At 39.7% G+C, this 23,610-nt stretch overlaps 1 protein-coding gene and 1 long non-coding RNA gene across 2 annotated transcripts in view; one reads left to right on the top strand and one right to left on the bottom strand.

The window, feature by feature from the left end:
• The first annotated feature begins 2 nt into the window (after nt 1–2).
• On the top strand, nt 3–23,147 carry LOC143829511 (uncharacterized). The gene is made up of 3 exons (XR_013228176.1): nt 3–176; nt 22,739–22,791; nt 23,017–23,147. It is a non-coding gene; the product is annotated as an uncharacterized LOC143829511 (long non-coding RNA).
• Nucleotides 5,083–23,610, bottom strand: part of PTPN4 (protein tyrosine phosphatase non-receptor type 4) — a 138,693-nt gene continuing 120,165 nt past the window's right edge. The window contains exons 24-27 of the mRNA XM_077320550.1: nt 23,106–23,234; nt 20,144–20,292; nt 16,307–16,442; nt 5,083–13,002 (exon numbers count right to left, since the gene is read on the bottom strand). Of these exons, the coding sequence (XP_077176665.1) occupies nt 12,916–13,002; nt 16,307–16,442; nt 20,144–20,292; nt 23,106–23,234 (501 nt within the window). The 3' untranslated portion in view covers nt 5,083–12,915. The remainder of the gene's footprint in view (nt 13,003–16,306; nt 16,443–20,143; nt 20,293–23,105; nt 23,235–23,610) is intronic.

Consider the following 23,610-nt stretch of genomic DNA (forward strand, 5'->3'; position numbering starts at 1 on the left):
CGCCTCCTCCGCCTCCTCCTCCGTGTCGTCCCCGCCTCCGCCCGGGCCTTCTCTCAAAGGTCCCACCGCGGCGATGAGCCGCAAATGAAGGGATAACAAAGCAGTTTGCCACAAGCGAATCGCGGATACGGAAGCACAAAGGGGGCCGCCGCTTCCCTGGAGTCCCAGGCCGAAATGTAGGATTGAGTTGCCTTTTTTGTTTTTTAGCCCTTGCTACGTAAAAGAATGGATTACGATTAGATTGAGTTTATTCCATATTTTGTGAGCACACGACGCATTTCTGTATTTATTTTGACCGGCACAGACTATGTATCTTATCAGCTTTCGATATCTATACATAGTTATTCAAATGGGAATGGGGCTCGATTTTGCCTACAAAAACAAAGCCGTTTTCACAGGACTCCAATAAAGGACACAGGAGTTGAAACCCAGATAACCTTGCCTGGATTATGCTTTTGTTCGTCAAAATCTTATACAGAATATGCCAACTGTTAGGTAAAATGAAACAGTGGCCCACTGTCTGGAAACATAAGGGAAGCCAGGTTACCTCAAGCCAATGGCACATCCTGTCCAATACTCTTGTTTCACACAATGGCCAAAACTCAGGTTCCACCAGTGGGGCCGGAACTCCAGACGCCCTCCCACTATCGCTCCCCAAACACCAAGGATACAGAGCATCACTGCCCCAGACATAATGTTGCATCTATTCCTTGTGGTTAATATGCACTCATGGACCTGTGCTCCTTGTGTTTATCCAAGCCCCTCTTGAAGCTGTGTGCTCAGAGCCACCAGCTCTTTTTGTGTAAAGTGATTTCCATGTGTTAATTTCTCTTTGGATGAAGCAGTGATTCCTTTAACTGCTCTAAACGTACTGCTCCTTAATTTAATTGAATGTCCACAAATTCTATTGTGAGAAAAGGAGAAAAGTATATTTACTTGCTTTTTCTCATGCATAATTTTGTAAACCTCTATTATGTCACCCCTCAGAGTCCTTACCTCTTTAACCTTTCTTCATAGAAAAGTAGTTCCATCTCCTTAATAATTTGAGTTGCCTTTTTTTGCACCTTTTCCAATGCTATAATAACTTCTTTGAGGTGAAGTGACCAGAACTGTACACAGTTTTGCAAATGAGATGTACTATAGATTTATACAGGGGCATAACAACAATTTGGGGGCAGGAGGTGAATTTACTCCAGGCCAAACTGATTCTGTTTTTTTGAGGGAGAGAGATCAATGGGAATTGAGGTAACTGTGGGCAAGCAGGTAGTTGTGAATTTCCTGCATTCTGCAGGTTGGCCTAGATACCACTGGAGGTCCCTTCCAACTCTACGATTGCAGCTGACATATAACCCCACTAGATCTAAAGCCCATTTCACTTTGTAATTAAATGGGCCCTAGATGGCCTGAGAGCAGGCCCACCCCCCACCCGAGGCTCTCTCGAGGCTTCTCCCGGCCGGCGGAGCAGCCTCGCCACGTCTATGACGCGGCAAGGCCGCTCCGCCGGCCGGGAGAAGGCTGCAACGCCCACCCCCCACCCGAGGCTCTCTCGAGCCTTATCCCGGCTGGTGGAGCGGCCTCGCTGCGTCTATGACACGGCGAGGCCGCTCCGCCGGCCGGGAGAAGGCGGCGCGGCTCACCCCTCACCCGTGGCTGTCTGGGCGGGTGAAGCAGCCAATGGGGAGCCGTGCGATTGGCTGCTTGGGGCGGGATGGACACTCGCGGCTTCGCGGCTCCTGATTGGCCCCTCCGAGTTTTTATCCCGGACAGGGCCCGCCCTAACTCCTCCCACAGTGCCCTTACTGCTTTATTCAGTCCGTGGCGCGGAGCTGTTTAAAGATAAGGTTTTCAAAGCAAGAGACTTTAAGAGGTAGCTGGCCATTTGAAGTAGAAAAATCACAATTAGAGTTATATTTATGTAAAGATGATAATCATTTAATCAAAAAGATGTATGAATTATGTTTATTACTGTACACGGAAGATGAGGTGGTCAAAGATTTTATGATTGTTTGGGGAAGGAATCTTGGTCATAACATTCCATTGGAAACCTGGCAAAAAATGTGGAGTAAAGATCTGAAATTTACGAACAGTTATTATATTAAGGAAAACTATTATAAAATGCATTACTGTTGGTACATGACTCCGCACAAATTATCAAAAATGAATAAAAGCCTATCGGACAAATGTTGGAAATGTGGGGAAGTGAGAGGGACAATGTTCCATATGTGGTGGACATGCAAAAGAGCAAGACACATTTGGCAGGATATCCACAAAAATCATTAAGGACTCCATAGCTTTAAATCCTGAAGCTTATCTTTTAGGTTTTCTGATAAATGAAAAAGATAAAAAATATGGAGAATTATTTAGATATTTGACAACAGCGGCAAGGATAGTCTGGGCAAAAAATGGAAGTTAAAAGAGACGACCACCATATTTGATTGGCAGTTGAAAACATTGGAAATTGCTCAGATGGCAAAATTGACAACTTATGTCGAAGATAAACTAATAACAGACTTTAAGACAAAATGGAACTTATGGATAGAGTATATTAGAGAAAAGTATAGTTGTGGATTTATGACTATTGGTTACGATTTATAATTTTAAGGGGAAATGAGAATGGATTGAAATTTTGCACAGGAGAATTAATGTTTTTTTCTTGTAAATTCTTTAACAAATACAGTTGGAAGTTATTATTTATAAATGTAATATAATCTATTAACATGTAATTTTGGAGATGGCTAAATGTATTTTTCTTGTAATGGATTATAAATAAAATTTGAAATTATAAAAAAAAAAGAGGTAGCTGGCCATTGCCTGCCTCTGCCTAGTGACTCCAACGTCTTTAGTGGTCCCCCATTCAAGTACTATCCATGACTGATCCAGCTTAGCTTTTGAAATCTGATGGGATTCAGCTTTCGAGGGCTTGAGTTAAATCACTGAAGATAATAAGTCAGCAGAAAGTACGTCAAGGTGTAGGGAAACTAATTTGCAGGTCAGAATTTCACAAACTAAGTCCAGTAGAATTTGTTTGCTAATACAGACTAACATGGCTACCCAGATAAGCATTTCCTTTTCCTTGGATCATTCAGAACCTAAACTATAAGCAAATGAACATGTCCCTTTTCCATGACAATCTGTACTCCTACACACAATGGATATTGTCAATCCCCCCTCCCTTTAAAAGAGAGACATTTGTCAAAGTTGTAAGGCAATCTCACTAAGAAGGGATCATTTATATGTACCTCATCAGGGGACCCAATGAATGTGTGCCACCTACAGGTCCTTTTGAACAGTGACTTAAAAGGCAGAAAAATCATGAGATGTGCTGCCCCTTGAATTAATTCCAGGGCACCATCTGAAGTGGCAGAGTCATGTCATGCCATGGTAGGGTTGCTTTGTATATACATAGTCTTAGATTACTATTTCAAAGGCAGTTTCTGTGGTTTTCCACTTATATGTTGTATGTTGATACAGAGCTTATTTAAGACAGATCCCTTGCCAGTTGTTTCTGTACTTCCTGTTATAACTTCCAGTGAAGAGTCTATTGCCTTCAGTCATTTTGATAAAGGTGGGTTAAAATGGTTTCTAGTTAAGCCATGATCACTGCTCAGGCATGATGGTTATTTATCATACAGCATGCATGCAACATAAACAGGAAATCCAACGTTTGTCTGGCTGCCAAGCAAGAGACATTTGGAGGAGTTTTGCCATTGCCTGCCCCTGCATCGTGACCCTGGTAATCTTTGAAGGTCACCCTTCCAAGTGCTAGCCAGGGCTGAGTCTGCTTAGCTTCCGAGAACTGCATGATGGTGTGAGCCTGTAACACAAAACTGAACATGGCACAAGGTAATAGTAGGCACAGAAAGGGGGAGCCAATGAATTCAGTGTAAATATGATTATATATAAGTGACATTAGGAGTGGAAAATTTGCCTTTCTGTGTGGCTAATGCAGCATGCAAAATTTTATATGCACCGAAATGTGTTGGCTTTAAACTTTTAAAAAGTAGCTTGAGGTACAAAAGCGGCTTCAGATCAGCATGACTGTTGGCTTATCTTAAGGAACAGATTCACACACGTAAAATCTCATGTACTTCCTGAATGAAACACTTCAAGAGATGCTTTAAATTAGAGAATCATGACAAGTATAAAGATTTTTGGATCACTGGACAACAATCAGAGTGAAAGATAAAGCAATACTTGAACAGTAGAATAGCGCTAAACATTTCAGAATGAATAATTTCGGAGAGTATACCATAATTCTGAAGTGTTCATACCAGGGGTAGTCAAACTGCGGCCCTCCAGATGCCCATGGACTACAATTCCCAGGAGTCCCCTGCCAGCGAACGCTGGCAGGGGGCTCCTGGGAATTGTAGTCCATGGACATCTGGAGGGCCGCAGTTTGACTACCCCTGGTTCATACAATCTTAATTAACATAACATTTTCACATGGAGGCTCATGATCAGTAAAGTCACACAAATATATTTCAGAATTCAGATTTCCTCCAATGCCTCTCTATTCTTTTCTGACTTTTAGACAGGACATAGATATACTGTGTACAGAAAAGAATGCAGTACTTTGTACTGCATTCCCAAGAGTAAATAATCTGCATTAAAAGATTGTACTCTGGATCAGTCCCTATTAAATCTTCTCTTAAGAAGAGTTGCCCATCTAATTCAAGCAAGTTATTTTTCAAATAGACTTTTTATTGTCTCCTCAAGATTTAATGTCTTATATACAACCATTTTCAACTACATATGTCATATACCACACCAATAATTTTGAGGCTTATCGTAAGATTGTGTATGACCAAGCACAGCACTAGCCATTTTGAGGAGTAGCATAGCACACAGCTTGTACACATTACCAGTGGTAAGGCAGCAGTATGACAGGCACAACGTGGTGTTAGGTCATCTGTGATATTCACTGTGGTCTGGGAAGCATGTGCACCTAATGATCAACACACAAGAGTGTTCAGTAACTCACTAGGGTGGCATGTGTGTAAATAGAATAGGTGGCAAAATGTTAAAATCACTCTCATGAATTTATGCAGTGTATCTGCAACAGATAATAAAGAGCCCCAAGTATTAAATTACTAAAGCACATCTTTATTTTGCAATTAAACAATTAAGATCCACAAGTAAACTATATAATTTGCTTCAAGTTTGTACCTAGACAACTATTTGTCAATTGAAATTAAATATATCCACAAAATATGTATAACAGCATAAATTTCACATAATAGAATGAAATCGCTCTTAAGACTAAAAACAAGATTTGTTAAATGTTAAATTTTTCTCTCTCTTCCCTCCCCCCATCCCTGGAAAGCTGCTGGTATATTATGTAGAATGTTAGTGTACCTTATTCTTAATGGCAAAAACTTTCCCTTTACCTCACTGTGGACAAAATACATAAGGCCGTTTTAAAGCATACAGTAGCTACAGCGATGAATGCTGACTTCTTTTCACATTGTCCAGTGTTGACCAAATGCATTTTCAACTGTGCATAGTCCCTGCTGACTAGCATCAAGGCTCTTCTGCTGCACTTTGTAAACCTAAGAAACACACAAGTCTGTAGACAAATATTGTATATAAAAATAAACTTGTGTGATCATCAGAGAATGAATCTGGGAGTACACTGGGCTTAAGAGAGGACCCACCAAGACACCTAAAGTCAACTGAGTAGCACAACACTCAACTGAACTGGACAAAATGCAAAGCCGCAAAATAAAAACAAAATCATTAACATCAAATCAATAAAAAAAGGTTTAAAATGGCCACACAGGACTGTGAATAGGATCCAGACACAAGACTATATTTTTCACCCTTTATACACATAGCACCTGTGACAGGGAAACCCCCCTCATACACATACACAAGGATCTTTTTTTAGAATTTGCTAGAACAAGATTGTTTTTAGTACCCAGATGAATTTATGTTAAATTTGAAGCCAACCCTAACATTTGGAGAAAACTGAATTAAGAAATGTATTGATATTCTTCACTAGAATAATACAAAACAATTGGTTATCAATGGTTAAACTTTTCTAATCACATTGTAGCCACTGCCTGAAAGAAAAAAAATTGCAATGCTTCAACAATAATTTCTGTGCATTCTTTTCCTTTACTTATAATTTGCAACTTAAGTACAAAATGTATCAATTTCCAGATTTTACGTAAATGTTAAAAAAACATGTATAAGCAGCAATGTACATAAGCCAGGAATCAAAGAGCTCCTTTGATACATGAAAACATCTCCAATTCTGTATTAAGGCTTCCCGCTTTCTCCCCACTCCACATCTCTTTCAGCTTCATCAGAGGTACACTACAAGGTCCCCACATTAAAAATCAGCCTGCAGGGTGGCTCAAGTGAAAATGATGGGTCCTACAAATTGTACTGCTTACGGAGAAGCTGTCTGTAGCTCTTTGGATCCCGGCCACAGTAAATAGCATTGTGGCTAGCCAAGACGACACATACACAAATAAACCCTAAAGTGAACTTTTAACCAGCTGATCTTGTGGGCGTTATTTTTAGTATCATTCCTTTTCTCTGTTTTCCCTCCCTCTCCCCCTTTTTCTGTCAGTCTTCTCTCCAAATTCTTAGTGCATCTACAGTTGCATCGGTACAATACCAGAAAGAGGAGATATTGCCCAGGACTATAGGTCAATATATAGGTATTAATACTTAAAATTAGTGTGGTAGGATAGGGATGTCAGAGTAAATGTGGCCTAAAACAGATGGCAATAAGGAACAAAGTAATGGACTGGTAAAGTTTCATATCACAGAACAATCCCAATAAACTCTGCACAGGAATCCATCAAGCATCTCTCTTCAACCTGATAGCAAATTTATTTTGTCCAAAAATTGTCAGTAGTAAAGCATGAGATAAAGTGCTACTATTTGAAATTCAAGAAATGTAGGCGAAACCCCTTTATAAATTGAGTTAAATATCAAGTAGCGTTACCAGCAAATATTGTCAGTCAAGCTCTCTAAAAGATTCGTCTCAAATTATCAACATAGTGGTCTTCAACTCACTCTATACAAATAAACCATATGCCAGGAACATTTGTTTTGAAGCAATTAAAATTTTACATATGTGCATTAATAATGTTCAAAAGCAAAGAATTCCTCTAAAGAATCTTAAAACACCTCAGTTCAGGAAGTAATCAAAGTGCAAGGAAAATTAAAAAGTTCATAGCTTAAGTTCCCTCCATTTTGGCTTTGGTTTGTCTTTCTACTTGGCTGCATTGTATAAATTAAAGTGAATATATCACTTCCCCCTTTGAGCATCTCCAATATTCAAATTAATGTGTGTTTACAAGTTTAATCAATCAGATGTCCTGCTTTGTTAATAAATGGGCTATCATGACTTGCTATCTATACATAATCTTTTCCTTTGTGGTATGCAGTAATGGCACACATTAAGAAATCAGTAATATTGTGCTACTGAAAGCAAAGACTGCTTGTTTTACAGAGCAACTATAGCTATTATAATTTGGAAGTGTCCAAAAGGCAAATATATATGATGATGATTTCCAGTTCAGAAACAAATCCATGCTGCAATTGCATGGCTAGTCTAAGCACATACAATCGAATGTAGAGCTGTATCTACATAGGGCCACCAAAAATGTCTTTATGGCAGCAGCAATATGGATGGAACTACGTGAGAACGAGGTCCTCCACAAAGCTTCTCAAGCGGTGCACTGCTGTGGTCCTATCACTGCTCCTCTCTCTATCCTCCATCACATGTGCAAAAAGCAGAGAGCAGCAGGGGTTATACTGGGAACCCCCCCCCAACTGCCCTGCCAATGTTCTAGAATTTCTATCCTTTCCCTTAGCCCAGCCACAGTGTACATATGAACGGGGAAAGGGAAATTGTTTAAGGACTATGGGAGCAGAATGGGACTTGGCAACAAGCTGCCATTCACCATTTTGAAAGCAGAGATTAGCAACACCTTGTAGCACCTGTGGGTGGAGCATATAGAAACAAAATAATCTCCCCCCCCCACATAACTGCACACCAGATCAAAGAGGGTTTTTGGTGAAGCAGCCTGGAAAAGTGTGCCCATTTATAACAGAATCAGGAGAAAGACTGGCTTTAGGTAGGAAGTACAGCAGCCTCTCATTGACATATCCTATATCCTTGAGGACAGAGATCATTATGAGGTGGGTCCTACCTAACATGAGAAGAGCTGCATTAATTAAAGATGGAAGTTCCTGTCTCATCCTCCTGCTGAAATGTCCTGTCACCCCCCCCCCCAATCTTTTCGAACCATGCTGGGGAAACAGTATATCCCAGCTTTGGGAGGGCAGAATCACTGATAAACTGGCCTGTTTACCTTCTTCCATGGGTGCCTTCCACCAATGGAAAAGGCTGATAGTATCAAGGCTGCATAACAGCAAAGGAGGAGTAAAACATGAAAACCACTGTACATAGGACCTCCAGTTCTTTCCAAGAGTGAGGAGTCGTATTTCACAAAAGTGTGTTGAGCTACAAATAGACCACAGGATAGATATCCTACACCACCACTTTCAGGGATGTGTAGCAACTTTTCTGCATGCTATCAGTTAAAACACTTCCCCATTCTACAGGATGCAGAAGCTGCTGAGATTCCTTGCATGGTGTTTCTGCTTCTTGGCCTCTCTGAACAGCTGCAATTGCAGCCCTTCTGCTGCTAATCTTCCTTCTCCTGGTGATGGGAGTCTTAACCTGCACATTGCTCACAGCTACTGGTTCTGCCACAAGCCTCTCCTAGCTCTCTTCACTTGCAGTTTGCTCCTTCCGTTATAATGGCAACACCTCTAGACCTTCTTTGTGAAATCCTGATTAAACACATCTGCTCCTCAATGCTGTAACATGTTATAAATTAATAACTTGGGCAAGTGTAAACATTTGGTAGGTTGCAGTATTTGTCACAACTGAAATATTTCAGTTTAAAGAACCTATGCTCTGACCCTTAATTTAGGTGTCTCAATATGAACATTGAGGGATAAACTAAATCAGTTGCTACACCAAAAGCCTTGTCCATGTGTCAGCCCTAGAATGAATATCATTGCAGTACTACAGGTAAATGCTCCATTTCACCCTTTTGGATAAAGGCATGCTTCAAGTGGCATGACGAGCTGGCTTGCTTAGAAATCATATTTCTCAGAGACGGACTGACATTATCTGTGGGTACTTCATATTTAACTACCCCCAATTATACTCCTATCACCCCAAAAGCCACACAACTAAAAAGGCAATTAAAAAAGCATTTTAAGACTCCTAGATTTCTATATCTGACAGACCTTCAGAAGTACCTTAAATAACTGCAGCTTTCAATTCTGAAGACAGAACAAAACTCCCATACATTTAAACATATATTGGCACAAAACTATTCGCCTATTGCTCTTATTTACAATGAAACAACTGGAATTAAAAAAAAATCTGGAAGTGTTACAGACTGTTCTCTCCCTCCATTTTTAGCAAACAGTATGAAAATAATTATCCATAAAACCCAACATTCATAACACTCATTATTTTATATGTCATTATGCCTCAAACATACATTCATGTTTTATACAGCATGAAACACATACAAAAAATATTTTTTTTGTTTTAGTTTGATACAGATCTTCATAACCCAATGAAAAGTAATTATTTTCAGGAAATATAAAAATATTAGTAAAAGGTTATTGATACCATATGAGATGTATTCTGTGGAAAACCACATTTATGGCATAATGCTTTATTATTACTCTGTCCTTACCATATGCGCATTGAGAAAAACTCCTGCAGGTCGGTGATTAGCTGGTGATCCCGCCCAAGCTAATCTCTCTCAATATTTCTTCATTGCAAATAACCAGTAAGCCCCAAATCAGCTTATATTGGGAGGGAGAGATTTTTAAGAAGACTAATGTTTCTGCCTGTACATTGCATCAAATGTACTGAATACGAAAAATATCCCCCAACAAAGCTATACATTGTGGTATAAATATTTCTCATGGATTCAAATTGCTTTGGCAATCTCACGTAAGAATATCGCATATGTAAAATATTAATGATACACAGTGTTGCTATAAACTCTCTAGTCATTTTACTCCGAAGTTTATAAAAAGGGCAATGCTACTTGAATTTATACGTTGGCAAAAGTGAAACCAAAATATTGTTTCATCAGAACAGATGAATAAGAATAAGAGTTCCTTTAATTTGCTACAAGTGCTTAAATTAGATCAATGAATGACCAATACTATGGCCTAGAACAGTAAAAATACTTGAAAATCAATAGTAGGGAGAAAAAAAACCTTTCCATGTATTATATTGTGACACTTTTGATGCAAAACATATTGAAACAGATCATGAGTGTGAAGCATGTTTACTATTGTTTCTTTTCATTGCCATCACATTGCCTGGAACTACTGTATGCTTTCAATAATGGGGGGGGGGTGTTCACTGTTTGCTTCAACACCTAATGATGGTTTTAGACAACTGCATAGAAAGATTCTAAGCAGCTACCACATTGCACTTTGTCCTTTGCTCTAAGCCTAATGAAAATGCAGACACAATCTCCCATTCTCCGTCGAATAGTAACAGGCTATGAAAAAAATGGCTCCTTCAATTATTACTTGGTATACAACATTGCTTCCACCAACCCCCGAACTTTCACAGTTTTCAAAAGCACAGAGTTAGAAAGTGGGCCAGCTTGTCAAAGGACAAAAATATTGTATTCCTACTGACAGCCCACTATCACACATACTACTTCAGCCACACATGTGGGTTGCAAGTGTCCTCGGCAGTAGAATATATATAACCTAATGGAGTTAACCCGATAAAGGAAAATAATGAAATCAGTGTTAAGTCTAGAGCTGCTTTGTAAATAGGGACTGATATAAAACATCTTAAAAAAGAGACTTTACATTTTCTCTCATTTGGCATTATAGTGTTAGATTGCTGCCATTTTACACCACAGAGCTTTAGGTCATTAGAGATAAACTTTGTTTAATGTACCTGTGGGTCCTTCATTACAGACATAGAAGACATAGTTTTAAAAAACTATTTTAAAATAATTTCCCATTCTATACTTTGTATATCCTGATTTTAAGAGAATGTTGTATAATCAACTATTTAAATATAGGGTTTGAAGGTAGTCTTTATAAAAAAAAGACAACAATTCCCAACTTACTGTGGAAAGCAGGACATCTTTAGTAGTCTGTTGGCTTCACCCAGAAAAGAAAGCAAAAAGCTAGAAATGTCTGTAGAATGAGCTCAGATACTGTATCAAAGAACCCCCTTGCATACATGCTAACAACTTCAGAAAGGGGACACACACATTAACAGTTTTGTCTCACGAAATTACGTGGAAATTCCAACAAGGCCAAATGTTTCAGAGATGAGTTGTTCGTCTTTATCCCCCTGCCCCCCCTTTAAAAGCAATTCAATACAAGCATGACTTGAGAAAACACCAGGGGAAAAACTCAGTCAATCAATGGTAAGTGGGTAACAGGGGAAAGGATCACCTTAGATAGGCATGTTTGTATCAAAGCATTAGTGCTAGTAAAAAGTTACATCCACCAACTTAAGTTACGAACCTTTTCCTTCTCAGCATAAGGGTAAAATAGAGAAACAAATTCTAAAACTATCTACTGGCCGCAAACCTTTTACCATATGAAAGGAATGTGTCAGATTTTTCCACTTCATTTCATAGCAGTAAACAAAGCTTATTTAATAGGCTGGGGTGCTTTTGCTATCCACAGTAGCATGCAGGTACTCAAGGGAAGAAAAGGAATGGTGTTTTGTGACTTGCCCCTTCCACGCTGCCATGTTCTAAGCACCAAGGGCCATGCTTTAAAAAATGAACCCATTAAAATAAAAGCTTCAACAACGATACTTCCCCTTTAGGGCTGATACCAGTGCCTATTCATTAAGGCAGGTTTGGATCCTAAGCAGCACAACTGGAGCTACACTTGAGGATGGTACCTTTTGCTTTTTTCACCTTCCACTGCAGCCTTCTGTGCTATCCAAAAATGGGCTCTTGCAGGTTGATGTATCTCCAAGGGCGAGGACAAAGTAGGATTCTGCAAAAATTGCCCTCCCTCCTCTGTGAACATCAGTACTGTCCAGTCAGAGGAACAGGTGTTACTCCATGGCACCTTAGGATCCAAGCCATAACGCTGTAATTTTCAAGGCACTTAAGGGGTTAAGACAAATTGTTTCCATTACTGAAAGTTGTCAGATGAGCTGAAACATGCCAACAACATTATGACACACTGAGAAACTGAACTACCCATTCAAAAGAAACGTCTTTTTTACCCCACTCTAAACAAGATGCTGGTTAAATGGGCCTTTATAAAGCTACTGCTGGGTTAGAACAGGTTTCTGCTTTCTGCTACTAATCGAGTTAGATTCTACAAGGGCATAGGGCAAAATGTGTTGCTTGAGTAGGCAGTGTGTAGTAGCCGTAATATTGCTAATGTTTCACCAAAAATGAAGACAAAGATAGCAAGGATCTGAACACAGCAAATCAATCTAGTACTGGAAGAGATGGCTTTGTGTGTATTGTTACTTTGAAAAGACACAGATGTCAAACAGAAAGTAAAATTATTCCAAGCTCCCCCCCACATTTCTTTTTTGCAGCAGTTCAAACAAAAGGAACTCTATGGCACTACACTCAAGTCTGGAAAAGTCATCCTGAACACAGGGAGTTCATTCAGTTTGTGGTTTGTTCAGAGCAAAGCATGAAGAGAGTCTTCCAACACAGAAAAAAACATAGTGTTTTAGAGACTGTTTTCAGTTTTAACATAAAGTGCAACAGTGCTGAAGTTTTTCCAAGTTCTTTTCAGTTCTTCATTGTTTTCAGATACCATTTCTTGCAAGCAAAGTTATGGCACAACAAGTGCAGCCAGTGTCTTAAACCAGTTTTTCCAAAAAGACTCTTTTGCTTTCTATTTATTCAGTGATGTCATTAAAGGTCTAACAAGTCCTTCTTCATACACTTTCAAAATAGCTTCACAAACGAATCTGTATTGACTCTGAAAAACAGTTTAAAAGTGAATTTTTAAATACAAAGCACATCATTGAAATATCAGAAAGAATCAATTCCATGAAGCTTTACAGAAAACATATGAAATTTATCACTCCAATACACAATAAACATGTAAGAATTTTTTGTTTTCAATAATATATTAAACTATGTTAAATTCATAACATCCCAAACTTGTGAAAACCAATTTGTAATGCTAGGTGAATCTGTTTTCTCCAACTGACTGCAATGCATACTCTTGATGCAATAAAAGACTGACTCTCCTAGTTCCAAAACCTCATCTACAACTTCATTTGTTGTGACTGTCAATTGCTGTATCCAATTATAAATTTATTGCAAGAATGGCTGACTATTTACAGTTTTCCAAAATCATGTCGCAAATCTGCGCTATTATTATTATTTAATTTGTTACCTGCTGCTATCAACGAACCATCTCGTGGTGGGTAAGACTCTCCACATCTCTGACATACATTGTATTGAGGGCTGTAGATCTTAGAAAGATCCAAATTGGCCATTTGGCAAATACTATCGCCTTTTTAAACAGCTGATATATAGAGCAGGGGTAGTCAACCTGTGGTCCTCCAGATGTCCATGGACTACAATTCCCATGAGTCCCTGCCAGCAAATGCTCATGGGAATTGTAGTCCATGGACATCTGGAGGACCACAGGTTGACTACCCCCTGATGTAGAGTGTATGGCTAAACTAAGTTTTATTCTGTTTTAGCTGATAATTGTGATGGTTTAAATCCTAGCTCTGAGATTGCCTTGAGTTTATTTATTGTATGTGTGTTTGAACTTGAGATGGCCTATGGCCTAGTGCAGTAAAGTTTACCATACTGTAGAAAGCCTACATGGAGAAAAACACCAATGAAGCATTTTATAAAAAGTCTCCCTAAAAGCAAAAAAGTATGATCTTAAATAAGACAGTTTCCTAGGTTCATTGCTAATCATTCTTGGGGATTTTCTTATCTAGAGATAATTTGTATATTAACTTAACAAAAAGTATCTTACTTCACTAAGGCCCATTATGCACGGCCGCCGAAACGGCGATTTCGGGTCACATGGAAAATGCGGAGGGGGAAGATGCGAAGCACACGGTTATGCACGGGACGGGGCGCGACGGCGGCAGAACCCAGAGTAACCGATTATGCATGCGGCGATCCCAGCGCCGCTTCTGGTTGCGCCCGGTCACCCGGAAGCTGCGCTTTCTTCCGCGTTTTGCTAACGCGGCTTTTTCGGCGGTATGCACCGCAGCTGCGGCCAGTTGCAGCCCGCACCGTGCGTTATGGGTGATTTTAGTCGCCGCCATTCCACCCCGAATTTGCATTATTCCCCCCGTGCATAATGGGTCTTAAACACACTATTAGATTATTCACCCCAAATTCTTAAAAGGCTAGAAATCCATCTCATAGGCACTCTGGAGGTGGAAGCAAGATAAGAGAGTAATTTCACCCCCTTTACCTTCCTCACTGTAGCCCACTAGCTTGTATGGCTATTACTCTGCGCAGGTGACACAATTTTCAGCTTTCATGCAAATGGAAATTGGGGCAGGGGAAAGCAAAGAAAATGCATGACAACTGTACCTGCCACTGAGTTTGCTGGTCTCAGCTCAATACTTTAATAAGCATAAGTGTCCATTTCCAGAGGGGATTTCTAACTTCACGTATATTAATTTTTTTATTTAAATTCAATTCTTTATTTAAAATGTTTTATCCCACCTTTCTATTCAAATAGCATGAAAGACGTTTTTGAGGAAGTCAAAGCACTAAAATTAACATTAAAAAAATCACAAACACACCATTTTAACACAAACATGAAGGAGGGTAAGTAAGGGAATGCCAATAGAAACAGAAAGACTTTTATAAAGCTTTATTTTGTCTTGTTCAGTTAATATATTTCCACATTGAACTTTCAGCATGCCTCACTGTGCTTTAAATTCCATTTTGATTTCTTGAATCTTGTGAAACAGATCTGTTGTTACTTTTTTTGTTGGTCTTTTCTGTTTCTTTATAATAGTCCTCTTGTGAGTCACTGGAACACTGCATTTAGACTTCTGATTCTATTTCTGTCAACTTTTACTTTGGTTTCTCATATTTTCAGAGTAGGATCTGGGAGACCCAAGGTTCAAATCCCCACTCTGTTATAGAGCCTTATTCTGTGACCTTGGGCCACACTCACACACACAGGCTAAAATACTCAGTCTAGCCTATATAATATGGGGAAGTTGATACAGGGAGGAATGAGGTGCTCCCCTCAATTCTTTGCAGATTCCCCACCATGAAATTCAGCTGAGCCTAGTGTTTGGCATGGTACAACCAAGGGAAGGAAAGAAAATGGAAGACACTGGAGTAGATAAAGATAGGTTCACAGATGGATGGGATGGAAAATGTGGTTGTAGGGGCTTTAGAGCCCTGGATATAATGGGTTTTACCTGGGGGTTTTATGTTGTAAGCCGCCACAAGTCTTTGGAAAGTGGCGGGATATAAGACTAATAAATAATAAGAATAAGAATCACGCAAAGAGGACAGACCATGGGGAGCTTTCAGGAAAGGGAAAGTGCGTGGGGAGGTAAGAAAGTAAGATACCCTCTTCAAGTCCTTGCAGGTTGCCTGCTTATGTATTACTGTTACTGAACTCTGACAAACCAACTGTTCAAATTAGGCATAGAAGATGCTGTGTATTTTAGAGCAGCAAAAAAAATGCATGACAAATGGAGCCAATTACATTCATTGGACAATGTATGTGCAGAAGTGACTGAATAGTTTTAAATATCAGTTTTATTTATTGTACAGTTAAACAACAGTATGCTAATTGCTTTCTTTAAAAAAACAGTGCATTTAACTTTCCATTTGAAAACTTATTAATTCCTTTTATTTCATTTCCTGAATAGAATATGTTCAGAGAAAGCATTCTCCATCTGTAATAAGATTTGGTGAAAACTTAATTCTTGCACCCTGAGGGGAAGAGGGGGAAGAGGGAACATGCACACACATAAGGCTAGCTCCCAATTTGCAAATTATGGTTTTACTGGGGGAAAATATGTTCAGTTTTTAAGAACCCAAATCCAGTTTCATCCTCAAATCACTGCCTTGTGTTAAATGTTGCATGTGTTGAAATGGGCTGTAGCCCATGAAAGCTTATGCGTCATTAAATCAGCTTAAGCATCTACTAGACTCCTTTTTGTTTTCATATAATGCTGTCCTATAAAACACTGAAACAATATGGCTTCTTAAATAGGTGCCAATGGAGTTTATTCAAATATATATCATATATATATATATCATGTACTCACAGGAGTTTGGATCATCATGGCCCTTTGATCTCTCATGGTTCTCACAATATCCAAAGGATAAACAGGCTGATTACACTCAATGAGACACATGGCTGTTTCCATAGTGATAAGGACTCCTGTTCGACCAATGCCAGCACTGTAAGATAAAGAGCTGTATTTTATATATAATATAATAAAATAAATAATAATAGAAAATTATTTATAGCCCACCCTTTCTGAGGGTTTAGGGCAGGTAAAATAATAATGTAAAACATTATATGCTAGCATCCATAACCAGTCTCTTAAACAGCTCTAGCAGCTTTTTAATCAAAGTTTAAAGCATTTACCAATTTACATAAGAATTCAAGTATATAATTGCTGATATAGATAAAATGTTAATTTCTTGAAAAGAAAAACACGCAGAAACCTGCCACTCCACAAAACAGGGGAATGAAAGTTTCAGATAAGCGGTAGATATTTTGCCAGGTAATAAACTTCAGTATACCTTCTGGAATATTTTGCTGCAAGCTGCTTTGAGCTTCTTTGAGGAAAAGGTAGAAGAAAGGCAAGGTAAAAAAAAGTAATACATTCAGACTGTAGTCAGGTAGACAGAAGGGCTTCTCCCTCTGCTCTTGCACAATGCTATCCTGCCACAGCGATTGCCTGGCCCGTTCCTTTGTTTGTGTAGCTCCCACAAAGAGACACAGGGAACGCATACTCACATGACAGACTCCAAATTTACAAACCATAGATTACTGGATGCTAGTATTGTATTTGGAATGGAGACAAGTGTCTGCATACGCTAAAAAAAGGCAAAGCCCGTTTCATCCTCAAAGTATAGCTTCATGTTAAATGTTGGCTGCCAACTATCAACTGCTAATATTCTCCTTCCCAAAATTTGCACTTCTCCTGGCCTTGTAAGTACATGAGGTTAATTAGGTATCTCAGGAGGATTAGTGGCACAAGGTAATTATTTACTGATAGTAGATATATAATTCTTTTCTTATAGAATCAAATACTTTCTTATAGAATCATGACCTTTGGGCAGGTTTTTTTTACATGCAACAAATCAACAGCCAGAATATTTTAATGGAAAGTATGTTATTATGTAAAAAATCCAAGGTAGGAGAAAGGTTATTTGGAAATGGGATTTTATTTATTTATTTTACTTATATGTATTTATTATTTCTATTTTAATTGATAGACTGCCCCTCACAGTCGAGTGGTCTAACATTTTAAGGTTAACAGTCCTCCTGCCTCTTTTAGTCAGCTGGCTAGACATTCTGTTGTCTTCCAGGAGTATCTTATATTAGTGGTAGAAACAGCTCACTGTTTTAAACTTGTTAGTACATGGTGGGTATAATAATTTACAAGTTAAAAAAAACACAAGAGAATTGTTAGGAGTTGTATCACAGAGAGTAACAAACTGGTGTTAGTATGTTCCACATCCCCCCGCCCCCATAAAGAAAAAGAAGATATAAAACACCCATTCAGTATGAACCACAGTGGCCCATATAAAATATTAAGTCAGTGGTCCCCAACCTTTCTGAGGTTGGGGACCGGCAGGGCATCGGGGCGCGGCCCGCGCGGGCCACGCCCACGCATCGGCCGCGCCCGTGGGCCGCGCCCATGCATCGGGCCACACCCACGGGCCGCGCCACGCATCGGGCCGCACCCGCACGGCGCGGCTGGCCCTGACTCCCTCTCCCCGCCCTCCCGCAGTAAGAAGCTTCCCGGGCCGCAAGCTTGCGGCCTGGGAAGTTTTTTACTGCGGGGGGGGGCGGGGAGAGGGAGCCGCGGCTCGGCGCCATGGCCTTCGCGGCCCGGCACCGGGCCGTGGCCCACAGGTTGGGGACCACTGTATTAAGTGACCAAAGCTACCTTGTTCCTGGAGGTGTTGTGGTTGAAAACCAGAAACTAAGGACTCTAGGACTGAATTTGTGTTTTGAGGGCAGCCACAAGGGCTGGAGCCTCTTGAGGGAGAAAGAAGGGAGTGCAACATTAGCTTCAAGTCAATATTTATAGGCTGCCAGCCAACTTCAGGCTTTAACTTCCAGCCTCCTTTTCCAGGCCTTATGGCTGGCTGCCTATGATTCCACAAAGGATTGGCAGATGGCTGATATTCAATATGTATGACTAGCTATTCCTGACTAATGGTGAATTCGCTTGTCTTTAAAATTTCCTAATTTGTTTCAACCTAACTGTGCTCTTCTTAAATGGAAACACTTAGACATATACTGGAAAGGTCCATCACACTGATTGCAATCTAAAGGATGGCATCTAAAAGCAACAACAATACTAACTTTATCCAAATTATAAGTTTTGCTTATTTAGACTATTTATATGCTCCACCACCATCCCAGACCTGCTGAAGGCAGTTTCTAAGGAAGGCTAACTTAGCTGAGAATGTCACCAGATTTATTAGAGCAGAACCTTTGCTTCTACAAAGCCATTTTCTGCACATCTAGAAACTATTATCAGTCACTCCATTTAAGTGTAGGAGTGCTGCAATTTTAGCCACAGGTCAGTAGATATTTTTGTCCAGAAGATGGCATCAAAGGGTAGCTCAAATGTGATTTATTTCTAGTGATGACAAAAGAGAAATACACTAAGAAAAGGGGCCAACAGCCATCCACTATAACAATCTACTGAAAACCATCAGCCTAAAATTAAAACAATGCCACAAGGAAAGATCAAGGACAATACTTATTACCAATTAATTAGCACCCAATGACAAAAGAAAACAGGCTAGCCACTTACAGCCAGGGAGGCTAAGAGACTTAAAGCTTCAGCCCGATTCAGTAATCCCACAGACTCTAACATCTCTTGACTATTACTAAAAGATCAAAGATGCCCAGAAATGTCAGTGTGTATGTTAAATAACTCAATATACTCAATATCTTGTTCCTAGATGTCGCAATCTCTATTATCACATAGAAGAAGGGGGAATCTCAGGGTCCTTCAGGAAAGGAGTCCTGCTCCCCACTGGCTCGTAAATCACAGTGGACAGGCATGCTTGTTCCACCATAAGGCTGAAATGCAAACCATTTAAAACTGATAATGCAGCTTTCATTAGGAATGCTGTATCTTTCATTTTCCAGCACTGATATCACCTATTTGTCAAGAGGAGTGGACATGACGAGAATTTTGATCCGAGAAATGCAGACAAGTTATCCACATTTGGAGAAACTACAGGGAATCAGTACACTAGATGTGCAATGAGTGAGCTTCACACTGAAAGCCTTTGCTTACTTATCAAGACAGAACTGCCCTCTATACGGGCCTCTGCTTTTGACCTAATGGAGAAACTACTGGAAGTTCTCATCAGGTTGACTTTTCATTGGGGGAATCTTAAAATCCAGTACAGTTCACTTACGTTCAACAACATCTACAGGCACATCCCACATCAGCAGTAAGATATGAAGCTACTGTAAGAATGCAGATATCAAACAGATGCAAAAACATATCTCAGTTGAGTAAGGCATGAAACGCTCGGTGTGTGTTAAATCTGACACATTTTTACTACACATCTAAATTAAAAAATGGTTTGCTTACCAATTTTTCTAGCATCATAGTCAGTATAAATATTTATTTTCCAATCCTGTCATGTTAAGCATACTGTCACAAACAGCCTGTATACTGTTATGTTGATTGTAAATGTATTTTAAGACCATGAGGCAAAGTTTCTGCCATTCAAACTACCTTAATATTAAAAAGTGAAAGGAAAATTACATCTGTTTCTTCTAATTTAAACAGGGCAGGATTTCACAATTTAGTTATACAGTATTTGAAAATGAATACCAAGTGAAATAATCCTACCAAAGAAGAAAAATTAAGTTTTGGTTATGAACTAAATACCTGCAGTGGACTACAACAGGTTCTTCTCGGCCGGTTCTTTTTTTCCGTACAAGACAGACAAAATCCAGGAAATCACTGGAATCGTCAGGAACGCCATGATCAGGCCATGCTATGTACTGGATCTGAGTGAGCTGACGGTGCTCATTTTTCTAGAAAGAGAAAATGTATCCAAATGTATTTCACTGGTTTTCTATAATAATTTTCAATTTTAAAGACATCACTTGGTGTTTCACAAAAGTTGATACCGGTTAAATGCAGTTATAATTAATCAAAGAGTAAAACAGCAATTGGGGCACTCTGATTAAACATCGTATGAATTTATCAAATCAGCTCCATAGGTCTACATGCTGCAATGATCAGGGATAATTTTAACTAAATTAGGCATATAAATTCCCTAAATAAAATACATTTGAGAGCGAAATTATCCCCTACCTACCCAAACCCATTGGTACTATCAAAGTTCGAGGTCTCTCTGAAGTACCTTATGTCCTAAGCTAATGCAATTGAGCTATCATGCCAACATTTTAATGAAAGTATGGACAGGTGTCCACATGACTGTCCTTCAGACATCTTCTAGGACCCTTCTCCAGATTGCTGCTGAAGTAGCCTCTCATTGTATTGGCTTCAGAAGTACTTGGAAACAGTGGATAGAATGAATAAACAGAAACCTGAAAGTAGGGTCACAGTATTTGATCTTGGAATCATGAAGGGGTAGAAGTTCAGGCATGGTTGTTTCCCAACAACTGATGAGCTCATGTTAGAACCAAAGTGCTGGTTAAGGTACCTCAGATTCAAGATGCCACAGCCAATGGAAGTAAGGCTGTGGTGTCCGGGAGCCATGTTGGGTCTGAGCTGTCTATCAAAAATGGTACAATAAAATCAGAGTCCAGTAGCACCTTTAAGACCAACAAAGATTTATTCAGGGCATGAGCTTTCGAGTGCAAGCACTTTTCCTCAGACTATAATCTTCTTACATGACAGGGGATATATAGCAAAATCAATTCTGTTGCATCAGTAGACTGTGTTTCAGTAGACTCTGATTTTATTGTGCTACTTCAGACCAACACAGCTACCCATTTGAATCTATCAAAAATGGTGTTGAGTAGTAGAGGCTTATCAACTCCATGGTAGCAAAGAAGGCTTATGCTGTAATGCAGCAACTTGATCCTGAGATAGATTGGTGGAGTGTCTTAAATTGGAAAGCATGACAGTCATGAGGCACATGGTGGTAGACTCCTAGAACAGCATCCTCCTCTGAGAAACCACAGGCTAGTAAGAAGAGCAGGTAACAAGGAACCCTTGATCAGTACTGAAGGGGACTGGTGTTAACTCCCAGCACTTTCAGGGTAGGTACTCATATGAGGTCAGATGCTTGCAGATCAGTGAGAGCTCCCTGGAGTGAGACTAACATTGCAGGGAAGAGAATGATCTCGGGAGACCTCTCACAAAGGTTATTGAGAAGGAGGAGTCAACAATGTTCACAAAAGTATCCTCTACTTGCCCCTCAGAGACAGTCTACCTATCCCACTTCTAGAGGATGCTGCAAAGGAGGCAATGGTACAGTGAGAATGGGCAAGGCAAGGCTGTCCAAAGTGGGCACAGCAGAAGCAACTACCAACAGCTTAGGACCCATCCTCTTCAGCTCAGAGGATGTGGGCTTCAATTTATAAGGGATGTAAACAAACTGGAGCATGTCCGGAGGAGGGTAACAAAGATGGTGAGGGGTTTGGAGACCAAGGTGTATGACAAAAGGCTGGAGGAGCTTGGTCTGTTTAGCCTGGAGAGGAGGTGACTGAGATGGGATTTGATAACCATCTTTAAGTATTTAAAAGGCTGCCATATAGATGCAGCAGAGTTGTTTTCTCTTGCCCCAGGACAGACCAGAACCAATTGGATGATATTAATGCAAAAGACCATTCTGTCTAAACATCCGGGAGAAGTTCCTGACAGTTAGAGCAGTTTCTCAGTGGAACAGGCTTCCTCGGGAGGTGGTGGGTTCTCCATCGTTGGAAATTTTTAAACAGAGCCTGGATAGCCATCTGATGGAAAGACTGATTCTGTGAAGGTCCAAGGGGGTAGCAGGCAAAGTGGATGAGAGTTGTGAATGTCCTGCATCTTGCAGGGGGTTGGACTAGATTACCCAAGAGGTCCCTTCCAACTCTATTATTCTAAGATTCTATGACTCAGACCATAGGAACAGACAGTAGCAATGAAGAATTCAAGGTTGGCTGCTGGGTCAACTTTAAGATGAAGGCAGGGACCTCCATTTTGTATGGTGCAGGAGATGAGAGGCAGCGCTCAAACAAGAGATGGGATAGACTATTTACAAAGACTTGTCTACCAAACTGAAGACAGTAATGGCAAGAATGCTGCCAACTGATGCTGCTCGTTGAGACACAGGAGGCACTCCGTATGTCTACTGGTAATGGCTTACTTCATCCCACAGGACACTCCCTCATTGAATTAAGACTGTAACGAAGTGTAGGAGGAACCAGAGAAAAAGCGGTGATAATTATATTAAAAGGATATGATTTCTTGACTCTAAAATGCTGGATAATACTAATACTTGTCCTCTTCCCTTGACTTCCAATTCAGGCCTTTTTGAAAGACAAGAAGGAAGAACTGAGAGTTCCACAAAAACTCTCCAGGTACTGTTTAATCTATTTGCTGGGAGATGCTCTCTTTCTTTTTCCCTTAATACTTTTTTCTTTTTTGTGAGTCTAAGTGAGTTCCCAATGAATGTTGCCTTTCTGTGAGACAAACTTAATCAGGAGCCAGACAGAAGACCCTACCATGACTAGGAGATAGGTCCTAAACAAATGAAGAATGTAATATTCATAGGGTGAGAAATAATGTTTTTTCTTTCATTATAGGATAATTTCTTCAGATAATGTAATGCAGAATGCTGATTCTATGATCTTCTGAAGCAACATAGTTTTAGACTGAATCACTGAAATCTGACCTCCAAATTAGATAGCGTCATCTCTCTGAAGACATAAGCAGGATTTCCTTCTTCTGAATGGCAGGTGATCTGGAAATTCCCATATGCAGAACTTCCACTGGGCTCTGGCCAGTATTGATGACATTTGACCTAAAACCAACACATTTTTAAAAACCTCTTTTAGATTTCAAAAGTCTCATTTTGCCCCTCATTTCTTTTAAACACTTGGTTGTTACTTTTCGCTCAATCTACAAAACATGCATTGAGACTTATAACTCAAGCTGAATAACTTTCATTGCACAATGGAATTAAGCAAATGCACTAATGACTAATTGACATCTCAGTAAAAGCTAAATGAGATTGTTCTACTAGTTTACTTCCTTTTCCCACATAATTTCCCAGACAACAATGGGTACATTTGCAAATGCAAGTACATGGGGTTCTAAGAAGGCAAATGGGCCTGCTGATTTAAAATTCTAAATAATTTATTAGTTTAACATTTTGAAAGCTCAGAACTTTTAAAGCA

This window comes from Paroedura picta, chromosome 2 (assembly GCF_049243985.1).
Source record: "Paroedura picta isolate Pp20150507F chromosome 2, Ppicta_v3.0, whole genome shotgun sequence".
Lineage (NCBI taxonomy): Eukaryota > Metazoa > Chordata > Lepidosauria > Squamata > Gekkonidae > Paroedura > Paroedura picta.